Raw genomic sequence first — 27748 nt, 5'->3', positions numbered from 1 at the left:
CACACTTGGCATAAAAACGTTTGGCCATTTAAAGACTACACGGAGTTTCCAAGATAGAAACCTTGAGAACCCCCGACTGTAGTATCTTCCAAGGTAGAAAACTTGAGTGCCCCAACTAGAGTAACCATTTGGCAAACACAGGCAAATCCAAATTGGCCCAGCCATATATAGAACAGTTGTATCCAAAGCAACTCCCCAAACACGAAGTTCTGCCAAAAAGAGAGACCGCACTGATTTCAAATCATAAAACTATTGCACAAGATGAGGGGTCTAATTGTATAAGTAACATTGTTGACAGCTGAAACAGTACACGGTGAATATAGATCCATACATTACTGAGATCAATCAAAATAAAAGCTCCAATATTCTACAAGAGACTCAATTCTATACAAAGAGGACAAAATCTTACAGTTTATTTTCAACTGAACAAGGCCAACAAAGACACAGCTCATCAGAAGAACTATTGCTTTTTCCCCCCAAGTTAGAGGGGAGCATCTATACCTAGAACGACCCCAAAAATGGTTACTTACAGAACTATGGCAAGCACCCGGTTGCCAATCATATAATGTGAGTTTGACAAGAGCCACCATTTACAACTCCCTAGAATCCTCACCTCCATAATGGCGATGTTTCATGGGTTATATACTACACCATTTCCATTGCAATCTACATGATTTTGCAGGGAGTCGTTTACTTTGAAATCAGCTCCCAGAATAGTTAGCCAAGAGTCCATCTGGAAATTAAAAAAGGTTAGAATAAATCATTCACCAGATTGCCACAAAGCACTATAAACAGCTGGCCAAAGTTACCTGAAGCTTCAATTGAGTAGAACACTCAAGTCTGAGCCCATGGCATGTCGTTATATGGAAAGAAAACCAGTGCCCATCGTCACCAATATACTGCATGCGAGAAGGCAATGGTCCCGCTTCGATGATGTCATCTAAAGCAATTGTCCCTTGAGGCCGCAGATCTGGGATGAAATCAGGACCATCCATAAAGAGAGTATGACATCACCAGTGAGACAAAAAAGGCTAAATTCATCTACAAACCTGTTGCGCGCAAGTAGAAGAAAATTGAAGACCCATGCAAGACCAGAAATCTCTGAAGCCAATCGTCAACGTCTGGAGTATCCTCAATTACTGGTTCACCTGCTAATGGAATCCATCGCTGTGCCCATTCAAAAAGACACTATTCTGATATTGTGATCAAAATCTTGGAAACTGTCTTCAATTTTTAAGCCATGATAAAATCTTATTGCATACCGTCCGAGTATAAAGGTAGCCAGCAAGCACAGCAGTCCTCAGAACTTCATCGAGGTGGTGCATCCTATGCAAGATGTACAAGCTAAGTCTCTGAAAGAGAAAATCGGGGATACAAACAGCCAAAAGAACTACATTGCAATCAAAAGTTGTGACGAACAAATGAAAATGAAGCAAAGCCTTGCCTGACATGACACTAAATTGCCTTCCATGAGGTAGAATTCAGCTCCAATCTATGTAACTAAGCACATGGCGCTAATGAAAGAATGTCATGTAAAGCAAGGGCAATTCAAGCTTTGAGCTCAGAATAAAATACGTGCCAGGAAGTGAAGAATTATAACTGAACTAAAACACGACGGAGCTTTTGGAAATTCTGCACAAAATAAAGAGGACGCAAGAAAGGCGAGTTTCCCTTAGGAGAAGACTGGCCCCCAAATAGGCGCCCCTGGTGGATAGTCCTTTATTTGTATTAATCAAGCATAGTGTAAAAGGCCATCTGCTCGGAGAGTCCACTCTCAGAATCCAAAAAACCACTAGCACACTGGCCTTCAATTAATAGCTCATGATTTGAAGACGGTTCTGAAAAGCGATCCATTTTGTATAGTTGCCACACCATCATCTGTACAGCCATCGATTTGCAGCATGATTAGCACTGGAACTTGAAGGGCGGATCCGTACACCCCTCGCCCATCGTCAGTCCCACCTCGGTGTAATATGTAGGTGTACGTGCGACTGACAAGTCAAGTTTGTCACATACCCCCCTCTTAAAGAGGAGTAACAGTCCTTGATTATATTGTCGAAAAACACAAGAAAGTGTATTAACTGATACTGCTTCACACTCAATCATGCTCAAGCATCAGTCATATGACAAACATGGAACATGCAATACTTCTTGGAGTTAGAATGCTGCAAACGTTCACCCATTCACTCAAGTTCAGAATTCATGTTAACTCGTATTATTAGAGATACACCACTATAGTGCCTCATCTAGGGTTAGGGCATACTTGTCCTGGGCTAGCGTGCACCCGAACTAGCTGCCAATGCATGGCATTTAAGTTGCATAGGTTTTTGATCGGGCCAGTTTGTGACCAGTCGGACCAGATTTGGTCCGGAGCCAAGCTCCAATTGCGAAAGCATCTGAGGCGGAAATCAAAGCAGCCCAGGAAGAAGCTCATGAAGAAACACATAAAAGGATTGTCATTGAAGTACAGGCAGCATTACGATAAAATCGATTACAAGAATCCATTGGCATGAAGGTTCGGATTGGCGGACTTCATCCACCATGGTGCACAAAGGAGGATACCCTTGAAGATGCAATCACCAAGCTTAACGACATTCTCCAACCAATAACTATCAAGCTAGAAACCATCTCTTGGATCAACGACACACATAGAAGTGTGCCACCCAAGCATTGCATCCTTACTTTCAAGGACAGAGAAGAGCGGCGGAAGCTGAAGGAGTACGAGCAGAAGTGTGACGCGAGAGAGAGTGCGAGAAGAAGAGCACGACGATATGGTGAACTCGCTCTGTTGTAATGTGTAGAGCATAGTGAGTTCTTATTAGGTTTTTACAAAAGAATATGTGTACTAACCTGCATGATAGCAGGCATATAGGCAGCCACGGGCGCCCCCTCTCTATTATGTTGTATCTATGGTGCCACCCCTGTGGGCCTTGGGAGTACACCTTCATGGTCACGGCTATGAGATAGGGCAGCAGTCTGCCCCTCGTGTTTCCCCTCTCTGTCTCTCTCTCTCACACATCTCTACTCTCATTCTGCTCCACTGTCATTCTGAATGGTATCAGAGCCCAGCCTTGCTGGTCCTGGGCACTTCATCTCCTCCCCTCGCGGATCTGCCATGGCTGTGTTTTCTACAAGATAGTGCTCTTGAAAAACAGAGCTTCTTCAGATGGCACTTCTCTCCCCATCTTAGATTGCCTTGCGTATTTATTTTTAGATTTACTTCTAAACCGCCCAGCCAATCCCCCCCCCCCCCTTACGGACTTGGGCACCCCAAGTCTATAATCTGATACGACACACGAGAGAATCACTTAAAATACTTCACAACTTTATCATACTTTAAAGAAAATAGTGTCCACGAGGCCCGTAGTTCCGTGCCCAGAGGTATTGGCCCCAAAATCTAGCGTCCCCTTCAATATTTATTTTTATATTAATGCTTGAGCAAAGTTACAAAGTCGGAGGGTCCTCTCTGCTCAATTGCTCATCGGCAGACTGAGTTCAAGGGGACCCTCAAGTTCTAATTTATAGGCCCATGGCCTCAAAATCAAAAGCAAGTACGTGAAAAGCTGCAAACTCAAAAGCACTGAGCAAAAAAGCAACCATCATGGATCGCAGAAATCCGTACAGCTTGTCACGCGGCATGCCAACGCAAAACACGGAGGTTCATACTACTGCCACGCCATCATGTCAACGCAATCTGCAGATTCCCTAGTGTCCATACGGTTTTGCCATGTTATCAGTTTGTGACTTCCCCATTTTGAGATATTCGTCTTTTTGCTACTCTATCAATCGGGGACGTGCATCTTTCTTTCCTCTTCTTCTATCATCATTCGTCGAAAAGTTGTTCATATAAGTCAAGTTACCTAAATGTTGTATGGACTCAAATTTCTGTAATAAGCAGTAGTCTCGAATCTTTTTGGGAAGTCCACAGCAAAATCGCTCGATTTGTTGCTTAAAACTGATCTTAAAAGATGAAACACGTAAAAAAACATGCCAAAATCTCTCACGATAAGTATCCAAGGTTTCTGCCTTGGCAATCCGCAAATGATTCCAGATGGTAATCACTTCACATTCAGGTAGTAAATTAGTAATCACTTCACATTCGTACTCTTGAGTGAGCCACGAGGAAATAAAAATTCTTCTAAACTTCAGCCACTTTGTCAGTGCTTCTTTTCGTAACAAAAGAGTCCATGTCCGTGCATTTCCTTTCACGTAGGACGTTGCCCTTCTAATCTTGGAGTGCTCAGAATAGCGCCCTCCGAATACAGCTATGTCAAACTGTTAAATAAAAGCAAGGGCCTTGTGTGCATCTTGAAAACCACAGGACAAGAAGCGGAGAAAGACACAAAGACAGAGCAAAGGCAAGAAGAAGGCAAAGAAGAGCCGATCCCACATAAGATCCCGGAAGTATTTTGACGGTTCGGACGAGGATTCTTCCTCCTCAGAAAGCTTGGATTTTGATGAGTCAATGTCTTCAACCAAGAGGAAGTACATTTACAGAGGCCAACCACTATGATTTTCTTGAGGATAAGGGCAAGACGCCCAAGGATTTCAAGGAGGGCGGGCAAGCAATAAAGTTTTTCTGGCTTTGAGGATACAACCCTCCCCTTTATCCAATGGTTTGACATGGCCTGCTTCGGAGGCCACTACTCAAAGCATTCAAAGGTCTGGAGGGCGGCATCTTACCTCAAGGGGAATGCACAAACCTGGTGGTCTACCCTGCTTCTACGGAGGGAGGCACCAACGAAGTGGCTACAATTCAAGCGAGTTTTTACTTCTTCATGGCTCCCCAAGAATACGAACGCGATGTGATCACACCTTGGAATCGTGTGAGGATGACCAAAAAAGACACTAGATACCTACTGTCAAAGATTTTGGGACATTTTCTACCAGTCTCTTCTTTCAAAAGAATCACCTTCAAGCAACAAATTGAGCGATTTTGTTGTGGTCTACCTAAAGAGATACGGGATTATTGTCTGTTGCAGAAGTCTGAGTCCATGCAACGACTAATGGGACATGCCAAGCAAGGGTTTGCAAAGCAAGGGGGTACACTAACGTACCCTACCAACAAATTAGTCATGGTTCAAGCTAGACAAGGATAGAACAACGGTAACAAAAGGAAGGGAAAGCAACAGAAAAAGAAACCGTCAAGCCCTCGATTGTCGGTGAAGCAGCACGTCAAATACTTCAAAGAGGGTAAATGTTACGGTTGTGGGCAACAAGGGCATGTACTTGCCAGGTCCCTAAGAACGCACCTAAAAAACACTCAGAGGACAAGCCAGAGGTTCCAAAGAAGCGGAGGAGCGAGCAAAGAAAGGAAAGACAAAAGCAGGACCGATAGCAGATTTTGTGGGGACTGACCCTAAACAAACAAATGGACAAAAGTATGGAGCTCTGCAAAGCGTGGGGCAAAGTACAAGATCAAGAAGCCCTCATCTTCTTCAACGGAAGAGCAAGGCCAACTTCATCTCGACTGACTTGGCGGCTCGACCTGGAATTACGCCAGAGGAAATGGGACCATCGGCTGAGGCAGTTCTAGCGGCACCACGACCGGATGTTGCCATTACACATGTCATAGGCAAACTTCGGTTGCATTGTCAGAAGTATCTAGGACACCAGGACTTTTACATCATGCCCCTGGTTCCATAAGAACAATGTGGTGGTCGACAACAGGACAAGGGGAACTTTGAAAAATGAGAAGGCTAGAGATATAATTCTTGATGTAAAATAAAGGGCGAGTCCGTCCCACTTGTATTGGCTTCGGCCATTTCCAAATTAATGAAATCCAATCTGTTTGTTTGCTCGATCTACTTACGTGAATTAGATGACAAGAAAACGTTAAATTTGTTCGACCTTGGGAGGAACGACAAGATCTTTTGCAAGCTCAAGCTGATTATTTCTATGAAGACTTACCAAGAGAGTTACCTGTCACCAAGAAGTGTTTTTTTTTTGTTATATGTACTACATATTTTCAATTATTTTATTTTTACTTGTTTTCTTCGAAACCCTTGAAAAGTGCAAGTGGACATTGCATGGCCAGTGTGGAGTCTAGGTCGGTCGGTCTGGGATTGGTCAAGCCAATTAGCACTGAATTCTAATGAGAATGGAAGCATGTGTGTGCCAAATGGAATTTGGGCCACTCTGCAAGTCAGAACTTTATAAGTTGGTGGGAACTAGGGAACTAACTCAAAAGAGGCAAACTGGACACATGGCAGTAGGAGAGCAACGTGCAAGTCAACACACACTTCCAAAGACTCTCATTCCAAGAGGGGGCGCCCATTTTGAGAGTAGAGGCTGATTTTGGAACATTAAGTGACCTACACAGTGTGTGGGTAGTGGGTGCAGGTTCACAGCTTTAATGAAAAGCTTTCCTTTTCCTTTGTCTCATGTAGCGCGATGATTTGCTCTCGTGCATCTCTCTCTCCCCTTTGCACATATGGTAATGCCCCACTAGTTGGGCTTCTCAATTGACTATGTACAGTTCTGGGGTTTTTATGCGCGTTTGCCAAGGCAAGAGCCTTTTGAACAGGAACAAGATTAGCCAATTGTTAACACACACACACACCCCCCAAAAAAAGTACCCACAATTCCATCGCGAAAGATTGCAAATTTGAAGAGTTTTCTCACGTGAGAACTCGTCCAAATTATAGGGGAACTCTCCCATTGCGTGCGGAGCCCTTGGGATGCACACAAACTTGTTTGCTCTGCTAAAAATGATCCAAAAAAGAAAATTACAGCCTGCTGTGTCAGCACGCTGAAATTCTATTACAGCTCACCAGAAAAGCTCCTTAATTGCGAGGGGATCCGTCCTAGACATGTGCTTTTTAACCTACAGGGGTTTTGGCATTGTTATGCTGCCGAAATTGGGTCAAAAACATGCAATTTCAACCCTCGCCAGGTTTGGACAGCTTTGTGAGACTTTGATCTATGTGTTTGGGTAGTCTATTTTCAATTGAATAAAGAAATACCGAAAGGGGCGCCAGTCTTTGGGGCCTACAAGGTGTCGATCCTCGTGTGTGCAATGACATTCTAATCGTTGGACGCATCTCTCTCTCTCTCTCTTTTCTTCTCAGTGCTCTGTGTAAAGTTAAAAAGAAGTTAAATTAGTACCGCCCTCTACGCTGTACAAGCCAATTATATTACCTCCTCAGCGTCCTAAAGATCACACCATTCGTTAGTGCAGGGTATGTCTCTAGAGCAAAGAGTCGTGACCATTCACGTGTACGGGTCCTCCTTGGCATGTCACTTCTCTATCTGCAACTAGGACTAGATGTAAGAATGTAACACAATCACAATCATGACAACTCGAGACTCTAACCCGAGAAACCCTAGAAACAGGGGTCTCGCCTCATGCTAGCCAACCAGGTGAGCAACACCTTGGAGTGCATCGCAAAGAAAAGGTACATCTACCTCAGATACGGTCGGGCACAACCACAAAACAGCTTCACTCCCTAATTTGCTCCTAGGAGATACCATAGCCACCATCGGTGTCACAAACTAGTGACGTTGCAGGCCCCCGAACATAAACACACACACACACACACCCCTTGCGGGAATCCCGGAAAAGGCGCCGACAGGTTGACGTGGCTAGTCGATGACGTGGCAGCTATACGGAGGCCCGCAATTCACGTTGACATGCTGATGTGGCAGCTGTACAGAATTTCCATAATTTGCGTTGATTGCTTTTGGCAGACTTTGGGAACCGGTTGCTTTTGGAACTTTTTAAGTTTAAAGCATTGCTTTTGAGTTTGAGAGCTTTTGGGGCTCTGCTTTTGGGCATCCCTTGTAAGATAAATCACCCAAGGGCCTCACTTCTCAAGGCATCTGGACACAGAGTTTGAGAGTGAGCACCCACTGGCTCATGGTACTTTGCTCAAAGATTAATATAAAAATAAATATTGAAAGGGGCGCCAGTCTTTTTGGGGCCAATACCTCTTGGCCTGTCGGAACTACGCCAGGCCGTGTCGATTTTTGTGAACTGTTTTAAAGTGAATCTCTGCATGTCGCGGTAGAATCTAGACTTGGGGTGTCCAAGTTTGTTACAATGGTATCAGAGCACAGAAAGATTCTTCTTCTACAGAGAATCCGATCCTTTTTGCAACGCACATAGCTTTTGTGAAAGAATCTTCGTGTCCTGAACCTTGACTTATTAGCCACTCCCACCCTTCATACATTGCACATCAGGCGTACTCCCATCTTCATCGCTCTGTCTTACAAGGCATAAAGCCATATAGAATCCCAGATTACACATGAATTCTGTTGAAGAATTTGACAAAGATGACACCTCTCGGTGGGAAGGCAAAGAAAAGTTGAAGATTTGACGCGGGAACTGAAGAAAAGAATGAAGATTTTTGCCAAAAAAAAAAAAGACAAGTTGGCCAGAACGGAGTACAAACGACAACTGCAGATTGACATGTGTGAACAGATTGATTAAGTACTCCAGGGACCCGAGATTGGCGAGACACCTGAAGACTTAGCCGATTGATAAGATTTACTCGAGATGACATGTAGCCATTGCTTCTCCTCTTAGGTAGGGAAGAAAGCAGAAAGGACAGACGCGTGCAAAAAAACAGAACCTGTACTCGCAAAAAGAGATGGACAAGAACTCTTGAAAAGAAGATGAACCAAAGGACCACGAGAAGATAAATTTGAGAGTTACAGAGCAGCAGCGGAGTGCGGAAGAAAAGAATAGATGAAAGCAGAACTCGCAGATGAACGAAAAGTACAAAACTTTGCCGCCCTTGGGGCAAAGTGAAATATCAGGAAGCCTTTCACTTTTCTTTGATGGAGGAGCCAAGGCCAACTTCTTGAATTGGCGGCTCGACTTGGAATTACGCCCAACAGGCGGAGGCAGTTCTACCTACACCCGGACGGGATGTTGCCATTACACAGATCATTGGCAAACTTCGTTTGCAATGTCGGGGGTATTTAGGACACGAGGACTTCTACGTAATGCCCTTAGGAATGTTGTGACGTCCTCCTCGAAATCCCTTGGTACCACAAGAACAACGTCGTGGTCGACTATCGGGCTGAGAAAGCGACTTTGACAAATGAAGGGCAAAGAGATTGTACTTGATGAAATTCACTTTCTTTACTCGATTTTTCTTGAGAGAACTGAATGATGATTGAAACTCGAAAAGAAACGACAAGATTTTTTTGCAATAGAGGCTGAATGTTTCTCGAAAGGCATCTAAAGCGAGTTACCTCCTTTACGTCGTAAAGATCACATAATTGATTCATGGTAGTACACCACCGAATCGGCCACCTTACAGCGTTAGCCGAGGCCAAGATAAAGAAACAATGAACCAGAACAGATTTCCACACAACGAGGATCGATGATATACTCGAACTTCAGAATTCTACCGGCCAAATTGATATAAAGAGTGATTATCATCGGATCTATATTGCTCTTGGAGACGTCTACAAGACAGCTTTCAGGACGACTTTTTGGATTTTTAGAGGATACCGATCATTTGTGGGTTGTCCAGACACTGAGGAAGCAAAAATTGCTTATACATGTGAAAAACAGCGAGTTTTTCTTGCCTGACATACATTTCTTGGGATACATCATCCCAACAGAAAGAGTTCAGATAGATCTGGCCAAAAATGACACTATCAGTGATTAGCCTAACTTGAAGAATATTCATGAAGTTAGAAGCTTCTTGGGCTTGGGTTCTTACTACTGGTGGTTCATTCGAAAGTTTGCAGAGGTGGCTTCCCCTTTGCACATTTTGACTCAGAAAGGAGTCCCCCTTTCTCGTGGGGATCGACAGAGTTTGGGAACGGTCTTAATGCAAGAAGGTCATGTGATTGCCTACGAAAGCCAATTGTTTTCAAGGCCAAAATTGACTGCACAGATTTAGAGAAAGAGCTTTTGGCAATGATCTATGCTCTTACTCAGTGGTGACATTACCTACTCGGAGCCGATTTTACGGTCTTAACTGATCATCAAATTTTACGCTACTTCTTGTCACAAAAGTAGCTTTCAGAAAAGCAAATGCGGTGGGCTAACATCTTGTCACAGTTTCACTTCCAAATTGTCCATGTTCAGGGACAAAAGAACTTGGTGGCAGATGCTTTGTCCCAAAAGCCATTATTCCGAGACAGAAGAACTTGGTGGCAGATGCTTTGTCCCAGAAGCCGTTAGTCTTGGCTATTTCCACGATTCATCATAAAAGCTTTGAGGACATGGTTGTTAGTACGCCACAAATCCAGATTTTTCGGATGTATTCACTCGAATACAGAATGGGGAGGTAGTAGCGGGATATTCCATTCGCGATGGCTACTTGATGAAGAAAACGATGTTGTGTGTTACATAGCCGTTGAGGGAAAAGGTTTTAACTGAATGCCATTGTCCACCTTTTATGGGTCACCGCGGCATTGACACCACCTTAAAAGGTGTGGAGAGTTACTTCTTTTGGCCGAGGCTCAAGAAGGATGTGGATGACTTTGTACGTAGTTGCTTGGTATGCCAAAAGGTCTGGTTTGACAGACATAAAGCACAAGGATTATTACAGCCTTTAACCATTCCCACCCGCCCCTGGGAAAGTATTGCAATGGATTTCATATTTGATCTCCCGAAGACACAGAGTGGGCATGATGGCCTTTGGCCAATCATCAACAGATTCAGTAAGCAAGCTCACTGCTCTGCAGTAAAGAAGACAATTAAGCCCGATCCTTTGGCAAAAACATGAATATATGGCATGTCTGAGTCCATTGTTTCGGACACAGATCCCCGATCTACTAGTTGTTTTGGATGGCAATCTGGGAGAACAATGGCACGTGGTTGGAGTTCTCGTCCTCGTTCCACCCGCAGACAGATGGGCAATTTGGAAATAGCCAATTCAATGGTTTTGAATTTGTTGAAGTCTTCTTCTTTGGATCAAAAGACTAAATGGGAAAAGTATTTGCCATTGGTGGCCGACAAAGACACACGAGAAAGACGCCATTTGAAGTGTTCGAGGGTGCTAAGAAGCTTCTTCAATTTCTAAGCACCTAAGACAAGATTCTCTTGATGAAGATTTTTGAAACAAAGTCTAGAAGGCATGGAAGGCCATCTAGCCGTTTAAAGGAGGAGAGGTCGTCCTCTTTTGACAATGACCAGATCAACAAGAAAACCAAGGAGTTCAAGGAAGGGAGTCAAGGCAGGACACCCATCGGACCCTTGAGTTGAACAACACTTTGACGTCGCCTTCTCTGGAGCGTGATTCTCAAGACATTCTAGAGAGCGAAAGGAAGCATCTTACTTGAAAAGAACGATGAATATGCAAGAGATGTCATCATGCCTTGGCATCACTTGAAAATGACTGAGAAAGATACATTGGATGACTACTACTAGAGATTTTGGGATACTTGTCGAAGATTCTTTTGAAAGACCAGATTGAGCGGTTTTGCTATGATTTGCTAAAGAGATTCAAGAATATGCTTTAAACCAAAAGTCTGACTCCATGGGACATGACTAAGCAACGATTTGGAATGATGCCGGCTCATTGAGTTATGGGACGGGCAAGATAGTATCAAGAAGGCAAGAGTCTTTCAGTGAAGAGAATGAACAAGGGAACCAGATGATAGCTCATCACAAAATTCTGGCGAATCAGAGGATTCTAACGAACTAAGGAAACCAACTGCAAGTTCATCAAAGGATTCAAGAGAAAGAGGAATCATATGATAGTGCCTTAGGGTTTCGATGATTGACTCTAACGTGCCAATGGACAAGGAAGCGAAAGACGCTACTTGCAGGTCCCAAGGCACAAGGAAAGAAAGGAAAAAGGGAATCAACTGGTAGATCAAAACATTCCCCATACCCAAGATAAGATTTTTGAAGCCGACCAGTACACGAGGGACTTGGACACAGCTTTTGCCAAGGTCTAGGAGGCTTTAGAGAAATCTTAAGAAAGACATAAGACAGCAACAGATCAACATCGTCGTGATTTGAAATTAAAGGAGGACGATCGGGTGCTCTTACGTTTTGAGAAGGCACGCCTAAGAAAACGAAAAGGAAAGGATAGGCTTTTTCCAAAGCTTGGCATAAGGTATTATGGCCCTTTCCAGATAAAAGAAAAGATAAATGATGTCTCCTTTAGATTGAAGCTGCCCAATACTTAGAAGATTCACAATGCTTTTCATATGAGTCTATCGAAGCCTTTTAAAGGCGATGTGCCCGATGATGGGGAGCCACATGAGCAACCCGAAGTGGAGGAAAGCGAGGAGATACTCGTTCCATAACAGATTTTGGCACACAAGGATAGAAAGATAACAAGTAAAGCGATTAGGCGGTTCTTGGTTAAATTCAAGAACTATCATGCGTTGGATGTGAAGTGGATGGAGGAGGAGAACCTAGCAGATACTCCTCAGATTTTGGAACTTTACCTTGAAGCATTCGGTTTAGCATAGTCTACTCCGATAGAACCCCAATTTCAACATGGGTAAATCTAGTGCAGCTGGTTTGCACAAGAGGAGAGTCGCTCCACTCCTCTGTCAATGGATTACCCCGATTTTGAATAGAGTCACTGATGTCCCTTTGGCTTTCAGGGATACTACTGGGTTGAGTAGTATTCTGCTGAATGACTTTATGACAAGAATTGTCGAAACTGAATATGATTGATTTGTACTTGACTTGTTTGAGTGCAGGAACTGAAAGACGAAATAACTACAACATTTTGGTCTCATAAATCTCTATAAACATAATTGCAATAAGGATTAGTTAATCGGGCATCCGTGAGGTCCAGAACGGATCTAGATGCGATTACTAAATACGTTGCCCATTGATCATGGTCTAAATTTGGAATGAATTTGTATGTGATTTGTCATGTGATGTCAAGTGATTTCCGGTGATGTGACTATCAATTTGTACAAGTGCTAGATGTGTCGTGTCTAGTGCGTCGGTACTAACAATCAATGTCTACTAAAAGTTTATAGCCTCCGTCTGTTTTGCAGGCATAATCGAGGGCGATTATGATTCTTTAAGAGAGGGGTATTGTTAGGTGCAGCGGAATGAATGTTGTTTTTTCTCAAGATTAGTGATCTTTATTGCTCAAGGTTCCTTTTAGTTCTTTAGGGAAAGAGAGAGTTTTCCGTCTTGTAGAGTGCTATGGTCACGAACAAAGTGAGTGGATTGGGCGTGCAAGTGAATGAGACTGAGAGAAGGAGAGAGAAGAGATACGACACCCGAGAGATTGTAAAACCCTCCTCCGAAGGCCCCACTCTCGTCGGCGAGTGAAACCGGCCCGTAGGGCGGTAGGCGTTGGCTTTCACCCGAAATTCTTTACTTTAGACACACACACAGAGCACTTTGCAAAGAGAACCTGCAACGGGAATTAACACGTGAATACACACAGCTCGGAAGCTAGAATGCTCCGAGCAGACACCGACAACCTGTAGGCCCCAAAATTGGTGCCCCTTTCGGTATTTCTTTATTCTTTAGGAGGGTAAATTACAAAGTAAGGTCCTGGGAATCCTTCGCGTGTATCCACCTAGATACCATTTGATTTGGCCAAATATCGGCAACATAACAGCCCCAAAACTTACGCGAAACCAATTCCCATGCTGGAACTCGCTTGCACTGACGTATTCCCTCTGATTCCTGCCCAAAAATAATAAATTCAGCACGCTGTATTTACTAGTTTTTGCCATGTTTTCAGCCCCAAACAGTCCCCTAATTGTCCTCTGTCAATGGGGCACGATTCCCAAAGGTTCTGACGTTCGTATGGCTGAAAAACAGTAAAATTACAGCGCATACACAGCGCTGATTTTGCACCTGTACAGTGAGGTTATGACCCTCACCAGTGCCTGCTTTGGAGCAACAGCTAGCTACCCCTGTTCCTGCTCAAGGAGGCTCTTGCCTCAGCACAAAAGCATGAACCCACACAACTGTGCATCAATAAAATGAGGAGCCCTCTTGTGGGGCATCACATAACTGCACGTAGGGGAGAGAGAGAGCAGTGTGTAGTGTGCAGGGCATCACTCCTAGCACCACACTGTACATGAGAGGGAAAGGAAGCACTCCATAGCTCTTAACCTGTGACAAATGCTGAAATGAGGCCTCTCCCAGCTTAAAAATCAGCGCCCATTTTTCTGCAAGAGGCAAGTGCATGAGAATTTGCCACTTGGCGCATTTTCAAGCATTTTCCCGTTTCGGGTTTGCCGCTTAAAAATATCCTAACAGGTTGCCCAATTGACTTCGCGGCACAGTTGTAAAATGTTCCCCTAGTCATACCGGAGGTAATGACGCGAACACATTTCACGGCCCAAAATAGCAGTTCCCTAAATTTTAGGAGATGCTTCCGTTGGACTCCCATTGGTCTTCTGACCATCTATCCTCATTGGAACCGCATCCAAAAGTGCAATGTGGCCCAACTGTCGGATACTTTTTTGTTGGTAGTCCCACCTTGACTTTACGCCTTAATTGAGTTCACTTCCTAGTGTCCACCAACTTGCTAAGTGCGACGGGGGGACCTATATGATCTTGCTCTGAGCCTAGACATCCTCTTACCATACGAATTCCAGTGCCGACCACTTCCCGTCTGCGGGTGAATCTACCGTTCACATTGGCCATACAATGTCCGACCGTTTGCTACTTCAAAAAGAGGGTCTCAAAACAAATAAAATAAACCCCATTGGAAAGAAACAGGTTAGGAGTTGCCACATCTTTGTGACATGGTTAATAACTGCCACGTCCTCGTGACATACCCCCCTCTTGAAATCGCAAAAGTGCTCGATTGCATACCATAAATACACGCCACTGATGATCTTGTGCTATTAACACTCTTTTATCATCGCATGTATCCGCAAGAAAGGTCGTAACATACATAGATACAAATGACTTAATGAGACCTTCATACTTTTGCCATTTCCATCTATGGCACTGAATTCATATGTACATTTGATGTACTAGCTCTATCATTACCCCTCCTTTGCACACGTTGGGTTGGGGCATAAGTAGGCTGTAACCCAAAGGCTTCAAGGTAAAGCTGCAATACATTTGGTGACTCTGACAGTTCATGCTCTTCCATCCACTTTGCATCCATAGGCGGACAGTTCTTGAACTTCACCAAATAGCGTCTTACAACTTGTCCTTTAACTTTTCTGTCCTTATGTGCCAAAACTTGCTCAGGTACCAGGATCTCATCAAGTTCCTCAACTTCTGGCTAATCCTCATCTGGCATATCTTCTGGCACATCACCCACGAAGGGTCTTAGAAGACTCGCGTGAAACGCATTATGAATCTTCCATGCATCACGCAATTTCAGCCTGTAAGCCACATCGCTGATCTTGTCAAGCACTTGAAAAGGCCCATAGTAACGCATGCTGAGCTTAGGAAACAACCGTTCCTTGCCCTTCATCTTCTTTAACCTTGCCTTTTCGAACCTTAACAGAACCCAATCACCAGGTGATAGTAACAATTCACGATAGTGACGATCAGCATTCTTTTTCTGCTTTGCCAGAGTCTTCTCCAAGGCAACTTTAATCTTCTTATACATCTCATCCATGTTCTCAACATATCGATCTACCTCAAAGATCTTGTCCTTTGTATGCAAAATGGGAGGAAGCTTTTTGCCGCCTTCAACAATCTCAAAAGGTGCTTTGCCAGAAGACGAATGCACCGTATGATTGTACGCATACTCAAGCATAGGCAAATATTGTTCCCACTTGCCCTTATTATCTGACACGTAGGATTTCAGCAGATCTAAGACAATAGAATTAGCCTCTTGTGACTGTCCATCAGTTTGTGGATGAAACGAAGACGAAAACTTGAGCGTAGTGCCCATGTTCTCAAACAATCCTCTCCAGAACAAATTGGTCATGCGAGGATCACGATCATTGATAATCGATTGTGGCATACCATGGTACTTAAACACATTGTACATGAACAAGCGTGCCATCTGATCAGATTTTATCTTCTTCCTGACAGGGATAAAATGGGCTTGCTTGCTGAACCTGCAGATAATGGTCCATATACCATCATTCCCTGTTGGCGTCCTTGGAAGATCAAAGATAAAGTCCATAGCAATGCTTTCCCATGGCTTATCCGGAATCGGCAGTGGTTGTAACAACCCTTGTGCCTTTTGCTTGTCAAACTTGACCTTTTGGCAAACTATGCATGCTCGCACAAAGGCATCCACATCTCTCCTCAAGGTAGGCCAATAGAAGAATGTCTCTACCGCCTTAACTGTTGCATCAATGCCACGATGCCCTGCATACGGTGGGACATGACTCTCTTCCATGACCTTTTGTCGCAGTGGCCTAGTGACACAAAGTCTACCATGCATCATCATAAAACCATCTCTGAGGAGGTAGTGCTCATGATGTTGCCCCTCTTGTAACTGTTCGAAGATCCTTGCAAAATCTTCATCAGCAGTATACTGTTCCTTCATGTCATCTAACTCATGATGATAAGGAATTGACACAGTTGAATTTTGTGGCTTTCTTGATAACGCATCAGCCACGGCATTCTTCGTGCCTTCCACATGCATAATCTGGAAGTGGAACATGGAAAGAATGTTTGCCCATCGCATATGCTTTTCGGATAACTTTGACTATGTCAAGAAGTATCGCAAGGTCTGGTGATCTATTTGGACAACAAAATCAACACCTAAGAGGTAGTGCTTCCAACTAGAAAGCGCATGAATCACGGCCAAGAGCTCTTTCTCATAGACTCGCATAGTCCTCTCTGGCCCTTGCAAAATTCGGCTTTCATAAGCTACTACCCGTCCATCTTGCATTAGCACTGCCCCGATGCTACTGCCACACGCGTCACACTGAACCACAAATGACTTCCTGAGATCTGGCAAAACAATAATTGGATCTGAAGTCAACTTTTCCTTTAAGAGACTAAAAGCTAAAATCTCTTTTTGGGTCCATCTGAAAGTGACCTCTTCCTTTTGCAATGCGTGAAGAGGCGATGCTATCTCTGCAAAATTTCTGATAAACCTTCTATAGTAGGAACACAATCCCAAGAAGCTTCTGACATCGTGCACAATCTTCAAGTCTGGCCATGTCTTGATAGCTTCGACCTTTGCGCGATCCATTCTAACACCATCCTTTGAGACTATGTGGCCCAGAACTGAATTTTTCTTTTGTTGCCCTCCTTTGTCACTACTCGGAAATCCACTGTCCTCTCCTTTCAACAAGGCAAGACCAGTGTTCGCAACTTCCATAAGCTGAGTAAGGGTAGCCACTTTGTTCTTTGTACAATAATCGCGAAGCCCTTTAGGCAGCCCACAACAGTACTTCTCTATTTGCTCTGTCAATGGCACAAATCTGTAGGAGGTCACTGAGAGTAATGCTTTACAAAACCTCCTATTGTACTCCAGCAAGCTCTTACACGAAGCTGAAGTAAGCTGGTGCCAATCTGTCAGGACATCGGCTTCAAATTCATTTGATAGCCAAGCAGATGCAAACATTTGCTTGAAGTAAACCCAAGTGGCGGGTGCCTGTCCTTGCATTAACAATGTCGTCCACCATGTAAACGCATTGTTCTTTAAGAAAGTGGCAGCTTTCCTGACCTTCGAGGCCTCTGTAAAATTCCCTTTCGCATAAGCTGTATCAAACTGCTGGAGGAAAGTGAGGGCCTTTGTCTTATCCTCGAAACCACTGAAGGTACTGAACTTTATCGTTGCACCACCTTCTTTGTAAGCCTTCGGCTTCTCTAGTGCCCCCAAGTTGTCATACGGAATGGTCTCCAACATGGGCACTGTAGTAGGCATGATCGGCACGCCTTGGCCATTCACATTTTGCGTCAGAGGTGCGATATCTGGCTAATGTCAAGAAAAAACCAACCATGCCAAAATGACCATGTGGCACCCCAAACTGGCCCTGGTTGCAGTGGAAACCTTGCTGCATGCCGATACTAACATACATGGGGTTTGGCATGATGCCTTGCATACCCCCGAACACTGTTCCTGGCATGTACAGCTGACTTCCAGGCGCATAACCAGCCATACTTTGGAACATTAATCCACCCCAGAAATACCCAGGATGTATCGTGGATGGTGGAAAAACTGAGTGCATAGCCTGGTATCCAGCTCCCTGTCCATTCAAGACAGCATGCTTACTCTGAAAGGTGGCGGGCTGAACTGGCATAACCTGTGGAATAGGCGTTCTAGCCACCTGTTCAAGCACGGGTGGAACCTGCTTAAGAGCCCCCAACTCCGCAACATGCGAGTGTTCCCTTTCCTCTTGCGCCACATGAAGTACCTGGGCTTCAGCATCAACAAGCTCCGTACGCGGCGTAGGTTGCCTATTTTGTTGTTGCACTGGTGGCGCTGGCAAGAATTCCATAAACCTCGGATTCTGCACCAGCTGCGAAAAGACATTTACCGCGGCAACTAACTGAGTCTTGAACGCATCATCCTCAAGTTGCCCTGTCATAAAGCCCTGTACTACTGGAGGGACATTCACGTTGACAGGAGGTATAGACTGATGTGGCCGTGAGCTCTCGCCAATCTCAAAAACCAGAGGAATCTCCTGCCTGTCCTTTGAAGAGGAACCCTCTTCCATAATTCCCTTCCCCTTGTCGGCCATAGTGTCATCCCCGCGTTCCTGCACTCTGTGTCTTTAACCTAAACAATCCAGGCTCACTCTTTAAGGAAAAAGTGATTGATGTCCCGGCAACGGAACCATGAAACCGGCCCGTAGGGCGATAGGAGTTGGCTTTCACCCGAAATTCTTTACTTTAGACACACACACAAAGCACTTTGCAAAGAGAACCTGCGACGGGAATTAACACTTGAATACACACAGCTCGGATGCTAGAATGCTCCGAGCAGACACCGAAAACCTATAGGCCCCAAAATCGGCGCCCCTTTCGGTATTTCTTTATTCTTTAGGAGGGTAAATTACAAAGTAAGGTCCTGGGAATCCTTCGCGTGTATCCACCTAGATACCATTTGATTTGGCCAAATATCGGCATCATAACAACCCCAAAACTTGTGCGAAACCAATTCCCATGTTGGAACTCGCTTGCACTGACGTATTCCCTCTGATTCCTGCCCAAAAACAGTAAATTCAGCACGCTGTATTTACTGGTTTTTGCCATGTTTTCAACCCCAAACAGTCCCCTAACTGTCCTCTGCCAGTGGGGCACGATTCCCAAAGGTTCTGGCGTCCGTATGGCTGAAAAACAGTAAAATTACAGCGCATACACAGCGCTGATTTTGCACCTGTACGGTGAGGTTATGACCCTCACCAGTGCCTGCTTTGGAGCAACAACTAGCTACCCCTGTTCCTGCTCAAGGAGGCTCTTGCCTCAGCACAAAAGCATGAACCCACACAACTGTACATCAATCAAATGAGGAGCCCTCTTGTGGGGCATCACATAACTGCACGTAGGGGAGAGAGAGCAGTGTGTAGTGTGCAGGGCATCACTCCTAGCACCACACTGTACATGAGAGGGAAAAGAAGCACTCCATAGCTCTTAACCTGTGACAAATGCTGAAATGAGGCCTCTGCCAGCTTAAAAATCAGCGCCCATTTTTCTGCAAGAGGCAAGTGCATGAGAATTTGCCACTTGGCGCATTTTCAAGCATTTTCCCGTTTCGGGTTTGCCGCTTAAAAATATCCTAACCGGTTGCCCAGTTGACTTCGCGGCACAGTTGTAAAATGTTCCCCTAGTCATACCGGAGGTAATGACGCGAACACATTTCACGGCCCAAAATAAATTTTAGGAGATGCTTCCGTTGGACTCCCATTGGTCTTCTGACCATCTATCCTCATTGGAACCGCATCCAAAAGTCCAATGTGGCCCAACTGTCGGATACTTTTTTGTTGGTAGTCCCACCTTGACTTTACGCCTTAATTGAGTTCACTTCCTAGTATCCACCAACTTGCTAAGTGCGATGGGGGGACCTATATGATCTTGCTCTGAGCCTAGACATCCTCTTACCATACGAATTCGAGTGCCGACCACTTCCCGTCAGCGGGTGAATCTACCGTTCACATTGGCCATACAATGTCCGACCGTTTGCTACTTCAAAAAGAGGGTCTCAAAACAAATAAAATAAACCCCACTGGAAAGAAACCAACAACCAAGGTTAGCAGTTGCCACATCTTTGTGACATGGTTAATAACTGCCACATCCTCGTGACAGCGAGAGTGGTCTACTTGATTACACGAAAGAGTACAATGCGAATGAAAAGGACTGATGTTGTGGGACTATGCCGATGACGACAATGGTGACGATGACGACGGCTTCGTGGTTGACAAAGGGGACTGTTTTCGTTGCTGAAAATGGACGGTTCCTTGGGGCTTATGGCTGAATCTGAGGGCGGGACAAACTCGAGGTTCCGGGTCCTTTTTGGCTGCATTTTTGGGGGAATAAGGCTGGCTGAAAAACGCTGTTACAGCAGAGCTTTGATGGCTGAATATTGACAGGTTTTGTCACGATTGTGACTATGTTAACAGCAATACATCTACTCCTAGTTTCAGTTACATGAAGTGCCATGCCAAGGAGGACCCCTACGCTTGGATGGTCACACCCCTTCACCCAAAGGACGTGTCTCTTCGCCAAAAGCCACACTCCTTCGACGACTGGTCACACCCCTTCGCTCTACGGGTGCGACTCTTCGCCCAATGGTTGCAGCTCTTCACCGAAAGGATGTGTCTTTACGTCTAAAGTCGTGTCTCTTCATCAAGAGACGTGTCTTTTCATTTATGTCTCTTCATCTCCTATATAAGGAGCCCTTGTATCACACATTCAATCAATCAAACACAGAGTCTTCTAAGTCTTGTTCTAAATTCAGTTTCAGTTTCTTAAGTCTTAATCATGAGTTTAAGTACTTAATTAACACCTAGAATCCTCACAGGTTTTCAATGTCCAATTCACCCTTATGGCATGTGGATCTTCTGCTGCGATCAGGGATGAAAAACGCTGCTGCTATCGTCAATTCCTCTTGCGTTTATGGGCTGATTTGCTGCAGTCTTGCCTTGCTTGCTAGCGTTAGTAATTTCAAGTTTACTGCTGCCAAGGGGAGAGTAAAACGCTGGATAGGCTGAGTCTGGAAACGCTGAATTTGCTGTGGCTGCTGGCGTTAGTGACTTCGGAAGAAAACGCTGCCTGTGCTGAGGTTCCTGGCGATGTCTCCCAAAGGGAAGCGCTAGGCTCTGCAAGGGGAGAGGGTGACACCAAGGCTGAAGATGCGGGGGAGGATGGCCTCACCGAAGATGAAGAGGTTCTTGCTGAGAAGTTGCCTGTTGAGCGGGAAGCTCCTGCTGCCTCTTCTGCCCTTTAGTGCTAACTTGGGTTTGCTTATATAGAAGCTTAGCAAAATTTCCCTGCCTACTTTTGTAGGAAAGTCCCTTAAAAATAATAAGTGAAAATTCCAATAAATAGGAAAATAGGCTAAATGCATTGGAAAATTCCACTAACTGATGCTAATGGATTCTGATGGGAATTCCGATGATCATGCTGTGTGCAACCGGAGGATATGCATCTATGCTAAGTGACTGGGCATGCACAGTCTACGAATAGACTCACAAAAGTGCCAGATCACTCCTATTCTAACTTGACTGGACTTTGACAGAAACCTTGCTATGGTGTAGCTTGTCCACGGACACATAGGGTTGGGATGTGTCACGTGACAGGTATGTCACAAATTGGTGACATGGCAAGCCCCCGGACATAAACACACACACACACACACCTTGTGAGAATCCCGGAAAAGGCGTCGACAGGCTGGCATGGTCGATGACGTGGCAACTATACGGACGCTCGCAATTCGCGTTGGCATGCTGACATGGCAGTTGTACGGAATTTCCTTCATTTGCGTTGGCTGCTTTTGGCAGATTTTGGGAACCAACTGCGTTTGGAACTTTTTAAGTTTAAAGCTTTTGGAGATTAATTGCTTTTGAGTTTGAAAGCTTTTGGGGCTCTGCTTTTCCTTGTAAGAATAAATACGCCCAAGGGCCTCACTTCTCAGGGCATCTGGACGCAGAGTTTGAGAGTGAGCACCCGCGAGCTCATTGTACTTTGCTCAAAGATTAATATAAAAATAAATAACAAAAGGGGACGCCAGTCTTTAAGGGCCAATACCTCTTGGCACGGAACTACGCCGCGTCGTGTCGACTTTTGTGAACTGTGTTAAAGTGAATCTTTGCTATGTGATGTCGCTGTAGAATCTAGACTTGGGGTGTCCAAGTTTGTTACAATTGGAAATGAAAGTGAACTCAAAAAAGTCTTCAACATTTCATCTCCAAGAATCAGTGCATGCTATTGTTACAAGTCTGGAAACTTCATGCCAAAAATCAATAGCAACACGAACAAAATCTACAAATAACTGAACTCGACGAGAGAGAGCGACAAACACAAGAGGCAAGTTGCCCCCATTCTTATAGCCGTGGCAATGAAGATGAACTCTGTCACAAGCCGCTGACGTGTCAAGACACTGAAGACCCTAGCCAACATGCAGATTGTCACAAACTGCTTACATGCCAAAGCCCTGAAGAAGGGAGTCAACTTGCAGATGTCGGCCGAGGGGCCTAAACCCTAAGAAGAACAAGTAACCGAAGAAGAAGTCCTACCAACTTATGGGGACCCCATCCGATGGGGCCCCAAGTGACATAAAGAATTAAAATAAAGCAAGACTCACACACACACACACACACACACACAAGAATTGCGAAGCTGGCTGATGACGTGGCAGATTTCTGAAAATCACACTGGTTAATGACATGGCATGCTGTACGAATTCCGTGTTTTGCGCTGACTGCTGATGTGGCAAGACTGTACAGGTTTCCGTAAATTGCACTAGCAGCTTTTTGACTTTGCTTTTGGATCATATGCTTTTGAGTTTGAAGGCTTTTCACTGTAATTGCTTTTTAGGCCAAGGGCCTTTAAATATGAGGTCAGGGCTCATTCTCTTGCATGCTACCTGGAGAAGGTGCAGAGTCTGGAGTACCGGCTTGTACTGTGTTGATGCAATATAAAGAAATACCGAAAGGGGTGCCAAGGTTTGGGGCCAATACTCTCTGGGGTGGAATTCCGCCTCCGTGTCGCGTGTCGTCTCTCTTTCAGTTCAATTGTTATTGAAGTGCTAAAAGTCTGTTCAATCTGTTCTTTCTATTGGCACGTGGTGCCAGTCTTGTGACACAGATCCCAGCCGAGGGGCCTAAACCCTAATAGAAGGAGCACAAGAAGTCCTCACCAACTTACAGGTTCCTGTCGAGTGGCCCAATCATTAAAATAGGTTATGATTGAAAACCCTAACCCTCGACCAACTTATGGTTCCCCGATCGATGGGGCCTACAATAAATAAAGCCAGCACTCACACACTCCCTTGCGTAAAGATGATGACATGGAAGCATCTCGTGGAAATCACGGAAAGATGATGACATGGCAACGTGAATTGTGGGCAGCCGTTTGGGCGCTTGGTTTTTGGATCGATGCTTTGAGGACAAGTAGGTAATCCCCCTGCAGAAGAAGTAGGAGTCCCCAATCCTAAAGCAATAGTCCACGAAGCCGAAATAGTGGGACAATTGGCATCATCTTTGCCCATAAGCCAAACCCGCAAGTTGTTCACTAGAACAATCACCATGATCTTCATTTTCCAAACAAAAAAGTTGGGACCATCAAGCTTACCCGATAAATGGAGGATCAGCATCCCATTGCCGAAAGTCAACATGTCTGATTTGCCTAATCTTTCACTCAAGATTAACAAGCATCCAATCTTCACCTAATGAGCACAACTTCAGATGTAAAACAACTCGCTGCAAACCCTATTTTTTAAAGGATTAAATTTGATTCCGTACTCAGGACACGGTTGGCATAGGATGCAGACTGACTCTAGCATATGTCAAATTATTATGGTCAAGCACACAGCCATGACATGGGATTTAAAAGATAGAGGTTTGGATGCAAAAGCAACGCAGTCCACTTCAGGAGATCTTGTTCTGCTCTTTGTAGCCCCTCATCACTTTTAAGACAATGAAATCACATTTCCAAAACTTCTTCCGAGGTTTTATGAACCTTTTAAAATCTTGAAGAAGTATTCAGCTCTCAGTAAAAGATTGGAACCACCCGCCTCATGGGCTAAAATTCATATGATGTTTCATGCCTCACAATTGTTTTCGGTGATACTCCACTTCCATATGTGACCAATTATGTTACAGAACTTGAAGATTTTTGGTCAAGAGCAAGGATTTGGATGACTCAGATTCCACTTGGCAATCTGATAAAGATTGGCAAAATTATCCAGAGCGTCTTCAGGGTTTCCTTTACTAACACCATTCTATTCTTTAACAAATGGCTTTACTTTTGAGCAAGAGGGAATGCCACAGTTCACGTTACTATTTTTCTGATGTTTATCAAATAATTTGGACATTATTTTCCCGTTTTCCTTCCATGAAGAGTTGTGCCTAGTTGAGAGAATGAAGAGCTTTCTCGTCTCTATTCTAGCTAGACATTCAGGGAGGATTGTATTTCATTTCCTGTTACATGTTATGGTGAACGACATCATCATCAGTTGTACTTTTGTCCTAATGTCAACACCCATGTTGGCTTTTCAGAGACATTAACATAGCTTTCTTTCATTTATTAGTTCTCCTGCCAGCATTCAACTGTCAGCTTTGTATAATTTTGTGCAAAGCATTGAATTATAGTCACGGTGACCAACGCACATCAATCTCCTGGCACCAGTGAGAAAACCAGGTCCTCTTTACACTTTCGGGACAGGATGGATTCTTAGACGAGATCCAAAATATTGAAGAGGTGATTCCAGCTATAAATAGATGGGTAACTAAAAGCCAAAATCACAACCCTTGCAATTAGGTAAAGCTTGGATGATTTGTGAATGAAGCACTTATGAAGCTCCAAAAGCATCACATGAAGAGAATGTAGGGGCTCTGAAAAGAAGGCTCAATTGAAATCCATAATCACAACCCTTGCCATCAGGCAAAGGTTGGATGTTTTGAAGGTGAAGCAATACATTGACACTCCTCAAATGTTTTTAGTTCCAAAAGGACGTAGCATATTAGAATTAGAGTCAGGGTTTGAAAGTCACGGTTAGGAACACCAGGGTTAAAAAAATAGGGAAAAATAAGGCACATTCTGAAACAGCTCATAACAATGGCTACCTTGGTTGAGGGTAAGAGCATTCTAATGTCAGAAATGCAATTAACAAAGTAGAAGCATATATTTCAAAAGTGAGACACACACTAAAAAAACCTCAGGAAAAACGTAAGCCAATGCAAAAAGTTGGTGAGGAGCTAGAGACCAATCTATCAAAATCAACAAACAAGATCTTATATGTGAAAAACCCTACTAGAAGCATTTATACATGAGAACATCCACTGCAAGCATTTACAGAAATGCAAGGCAGGTATACATACTGAGCCTGCAAAGTTGTTTCTCGCTCCTCTGCGCTCACAACTTCTCCACGTAAAGACTGCACCTCAGTTACCAGCATTTCGATCTGCAAGTGCAAACAAGTGCAACAGCTTCTCTCAACAAAAGAGCAACGAGAAAACAACGAGAAGAACATGCTTGTATTGAGACAACTGAAGAATTAAAAATGCATAAGCATACCATTGTTATCCAACCTGCTCATCTTTTGCTGGGTCAGAGGTCCATGTAAGTTTTGGAAAGGCAAATAGCTTTCTTGGAGCAGAAAGCTTCAATGCTTCCTGAGCCTGCCTGTATGCAGTCCTGGGGTTTGATCTTGGCCTTGAAAAACACAATCAGTAAATTCACTCCCAACATTGCATAACCTAAACACAAAAAATCTTCACAAATAAGGTCTATGAGCATTCAATCAGCACACCATACTGACCTAAAAGATTGAGGGGAATCTGGCGGAGTAATTTCAGAGTCTGCCCTTCTTGGTGTACACGGAGGTGTCCAGAAGGAAGGGCTGAAATTATCATTTGAATCCTGCACTTCAGAGATTGACTCCACTGAGCCACAACCAGAAAGCAACCGTTTCCTTGCTGCCTGTCAGCAGAGAGAGGCTTCAATGCGCAATTCACAGAGACAATTGGCAGGTCAATGGAAACATCTCTGGAGAAGCGGGACAGGAATAAATCTTTGAAAACCTTGAACAGCAACCAGTCGAAATCAGTCATCCCTATGCAAGCCCGATGAGTCCTTTGAAGTGTGAGAAGACTTAATCCATCGATCCCTTTGGATGCAAATGCTCGTAGGCACTCTGCAAATGCACTCAAATATGCTTGATCTTGGTTCTTCAGAACTTTCATACAAAAATGGTAAATTATGTATTGGCCAAAGAAGGCCAAACAAGAGACTGCAAGCAGTGCAAGAAAAGCTTGAGCACATAGAAATCCAGGATTATTCAAAGTGAATCCTCCCTGCTTCATTGCACAAATGGTTCTAGTATATAAAACCCTAACCTAATAAAAAACTAGAATAAAGTAAAATATGAATCCATTGTTTGAATGTAGCATTCATACTCCCAGTACCCAAGGAAGTGCAAGTCAAGCAGCCATATGCGAATTACGTATTAAGCTCAGATGGATATTGCCCGATCTACCTCTGTGCTTGGAATCCTATGTCACAAACACTGACCGGTACAGAAAAAATTGTGAGATGCACAATCCTCACCAAAGAAATATGAGTCGCATTTAACTAGTGAAATTCAAGCGGACAATCTAGTCCACGTGCATAAAAGAGTACTTTTCTTGAGCTGACACTTAATGCCTGCTTCCTCAAATTATCCTGACAGCACTCTCAAACAGGCTTAATGCTCTGTGCAATGAAGTTGGAACCAAGAGGCGTTTAAACACCTTGCATCTTGTCATTGCCAAAAGGCACATTTTGTTGCATCCAAATGTTGACTTCCTCAATTGACCAATGGAGAACTGCAGTCCTCCTCTCTATGCCTAATGAAGTGGGGGTTTCCTGTTCACGTCCCTCTTCAGAATCCGACCGCCGAAAACAAAAATCATATGTAGGAGACTGAGGCTCTCCAAGCTGCAATGGGTCTGTTGTTGCGGGAACCCTGGTTTGCATTCAACAACTGGTCAGCAAGCATGTCTTAATGCTCTCTCTCTCCACGCTCACACCCAGCACGCATATTGAAAGAGCTAAGCTTCTGCCGACCTTCAACATGACAGAAAATAAGATTTACCAAGCAAACGTATATGCATCTCAATTTGAAATGCCATGGTGTATTTCATACCCAAGAAGAGTCATATCCTCACGTAGAGATGCAGGCAGATGTGGTAATCATTCGCTTGGGTCTGTGTGCACACTGTGTTATCTGCGTAATTCAAGAAAAGGAGCTAGCTCCGTGCTAGATCTGGATTATCGTTTACGAATCCAAGCAAAGAAAATCAAACACCCTTTGTATTCTCTAGCTCCTTCCTGTCATGCCCTGGCTACGATTATAAGATGGACGAACAGAAGCGCAATACGGGATCTATTCGCTCGACGACAGATCGTAAGGCCGATTTCTCCAAGCATAAGGAGAGATGAGTAGGTACTACGCTGTGCGCGCGCGCGCGCGCGCGTGTGTGTGTGTGTGTGTGTGTGTGAGAGAGAGAGAGAGAGAGAGAGAGAGTGTGTGTGTGTGTCTGTGTGTGTGTGTGTGTGTGTCTCCAGTCCGTCCCGAGGGTTGAAGAAGGCAGCAAGGAAAGAGGAGTGCCACGTATTAAGCAGCGCAGCGGCAGGAACGCCCACGGTCACCCACCGTCCATGCCGGCCCCCGCTGCCCTCCGGCGTTGGACAGCAGGAGGGCCCATGACGCTTCTCTTCGGGTTCGCTGTGCGTTGTGAGCTGCCCGCTCCCCCGCTTTCGTCGCCGTTG

General features: G+C 44.4%; 1 protein-coding gene across 3 annotated transcripts; it reads right to left on the bottom strand.

Annotated features, from left to right (window-relative positions):
* Positions 1-306: 306 nt before the first annotated feature.
* LOC147418627 (uncharacterized) lies at positions 307-27748 on the bottom strand. 3 transcript variants are annotated; one of them, XM_086507526.1, is made up of 10 exons: positions 27123-27748; positions 26728-27043; positions 26020-26132; positions 25758-25918; positions 25528-25651; positions 25318-25400; positions 1263-1326; positions 1050-1167; positions 810-970; positions 307-733 (listed from the first exon to the last, which is right to left on the bottom strand). In XM_086507526.1, exons 2-10 carry the CDS (start codon positions 26951-26953, stop codon positions 632-634), a joined length of 1152 nt encoding a protein of 383 aa, XP_086363652.1. In that variant the 5' UTR covers positions 26954-27043; positions 27123-27748; the 3' UTR covers positions 307-631. The 3 variants fall into 3 exon arrangements, with proteins under 3 accessions (XP_086363652.1, XP_086363651.1, XP_086363650.1); XM_086507525.1 differs by having other exon boundaries at positions 26728-26942; XM_086507524.1 differs by having other exon boundaries at positions 26728-26942; positions 27145-27748.

The sequence above is a fragment of the Adiantum capillus-veneris genome, chromosome 30 (genome assembly GCF_014529385.1).
Source record: "Adiantum capillus-veneris isolate H3 chromosome 30, ASM1452938v2, whole genome shotgun sequence".
Taxonomy (NCBI): Eukaryota; Viridiplantae; Streptophyta; class Polypodiopsida; order Polypodiales; family Pteridaceae; genus Adiantum; species Adiantum capillus-veneris.
Note: the sequence above shows the minus strand (reverse complement) of the source record. Positions and strands in the feature narration are given on the sequence as shown.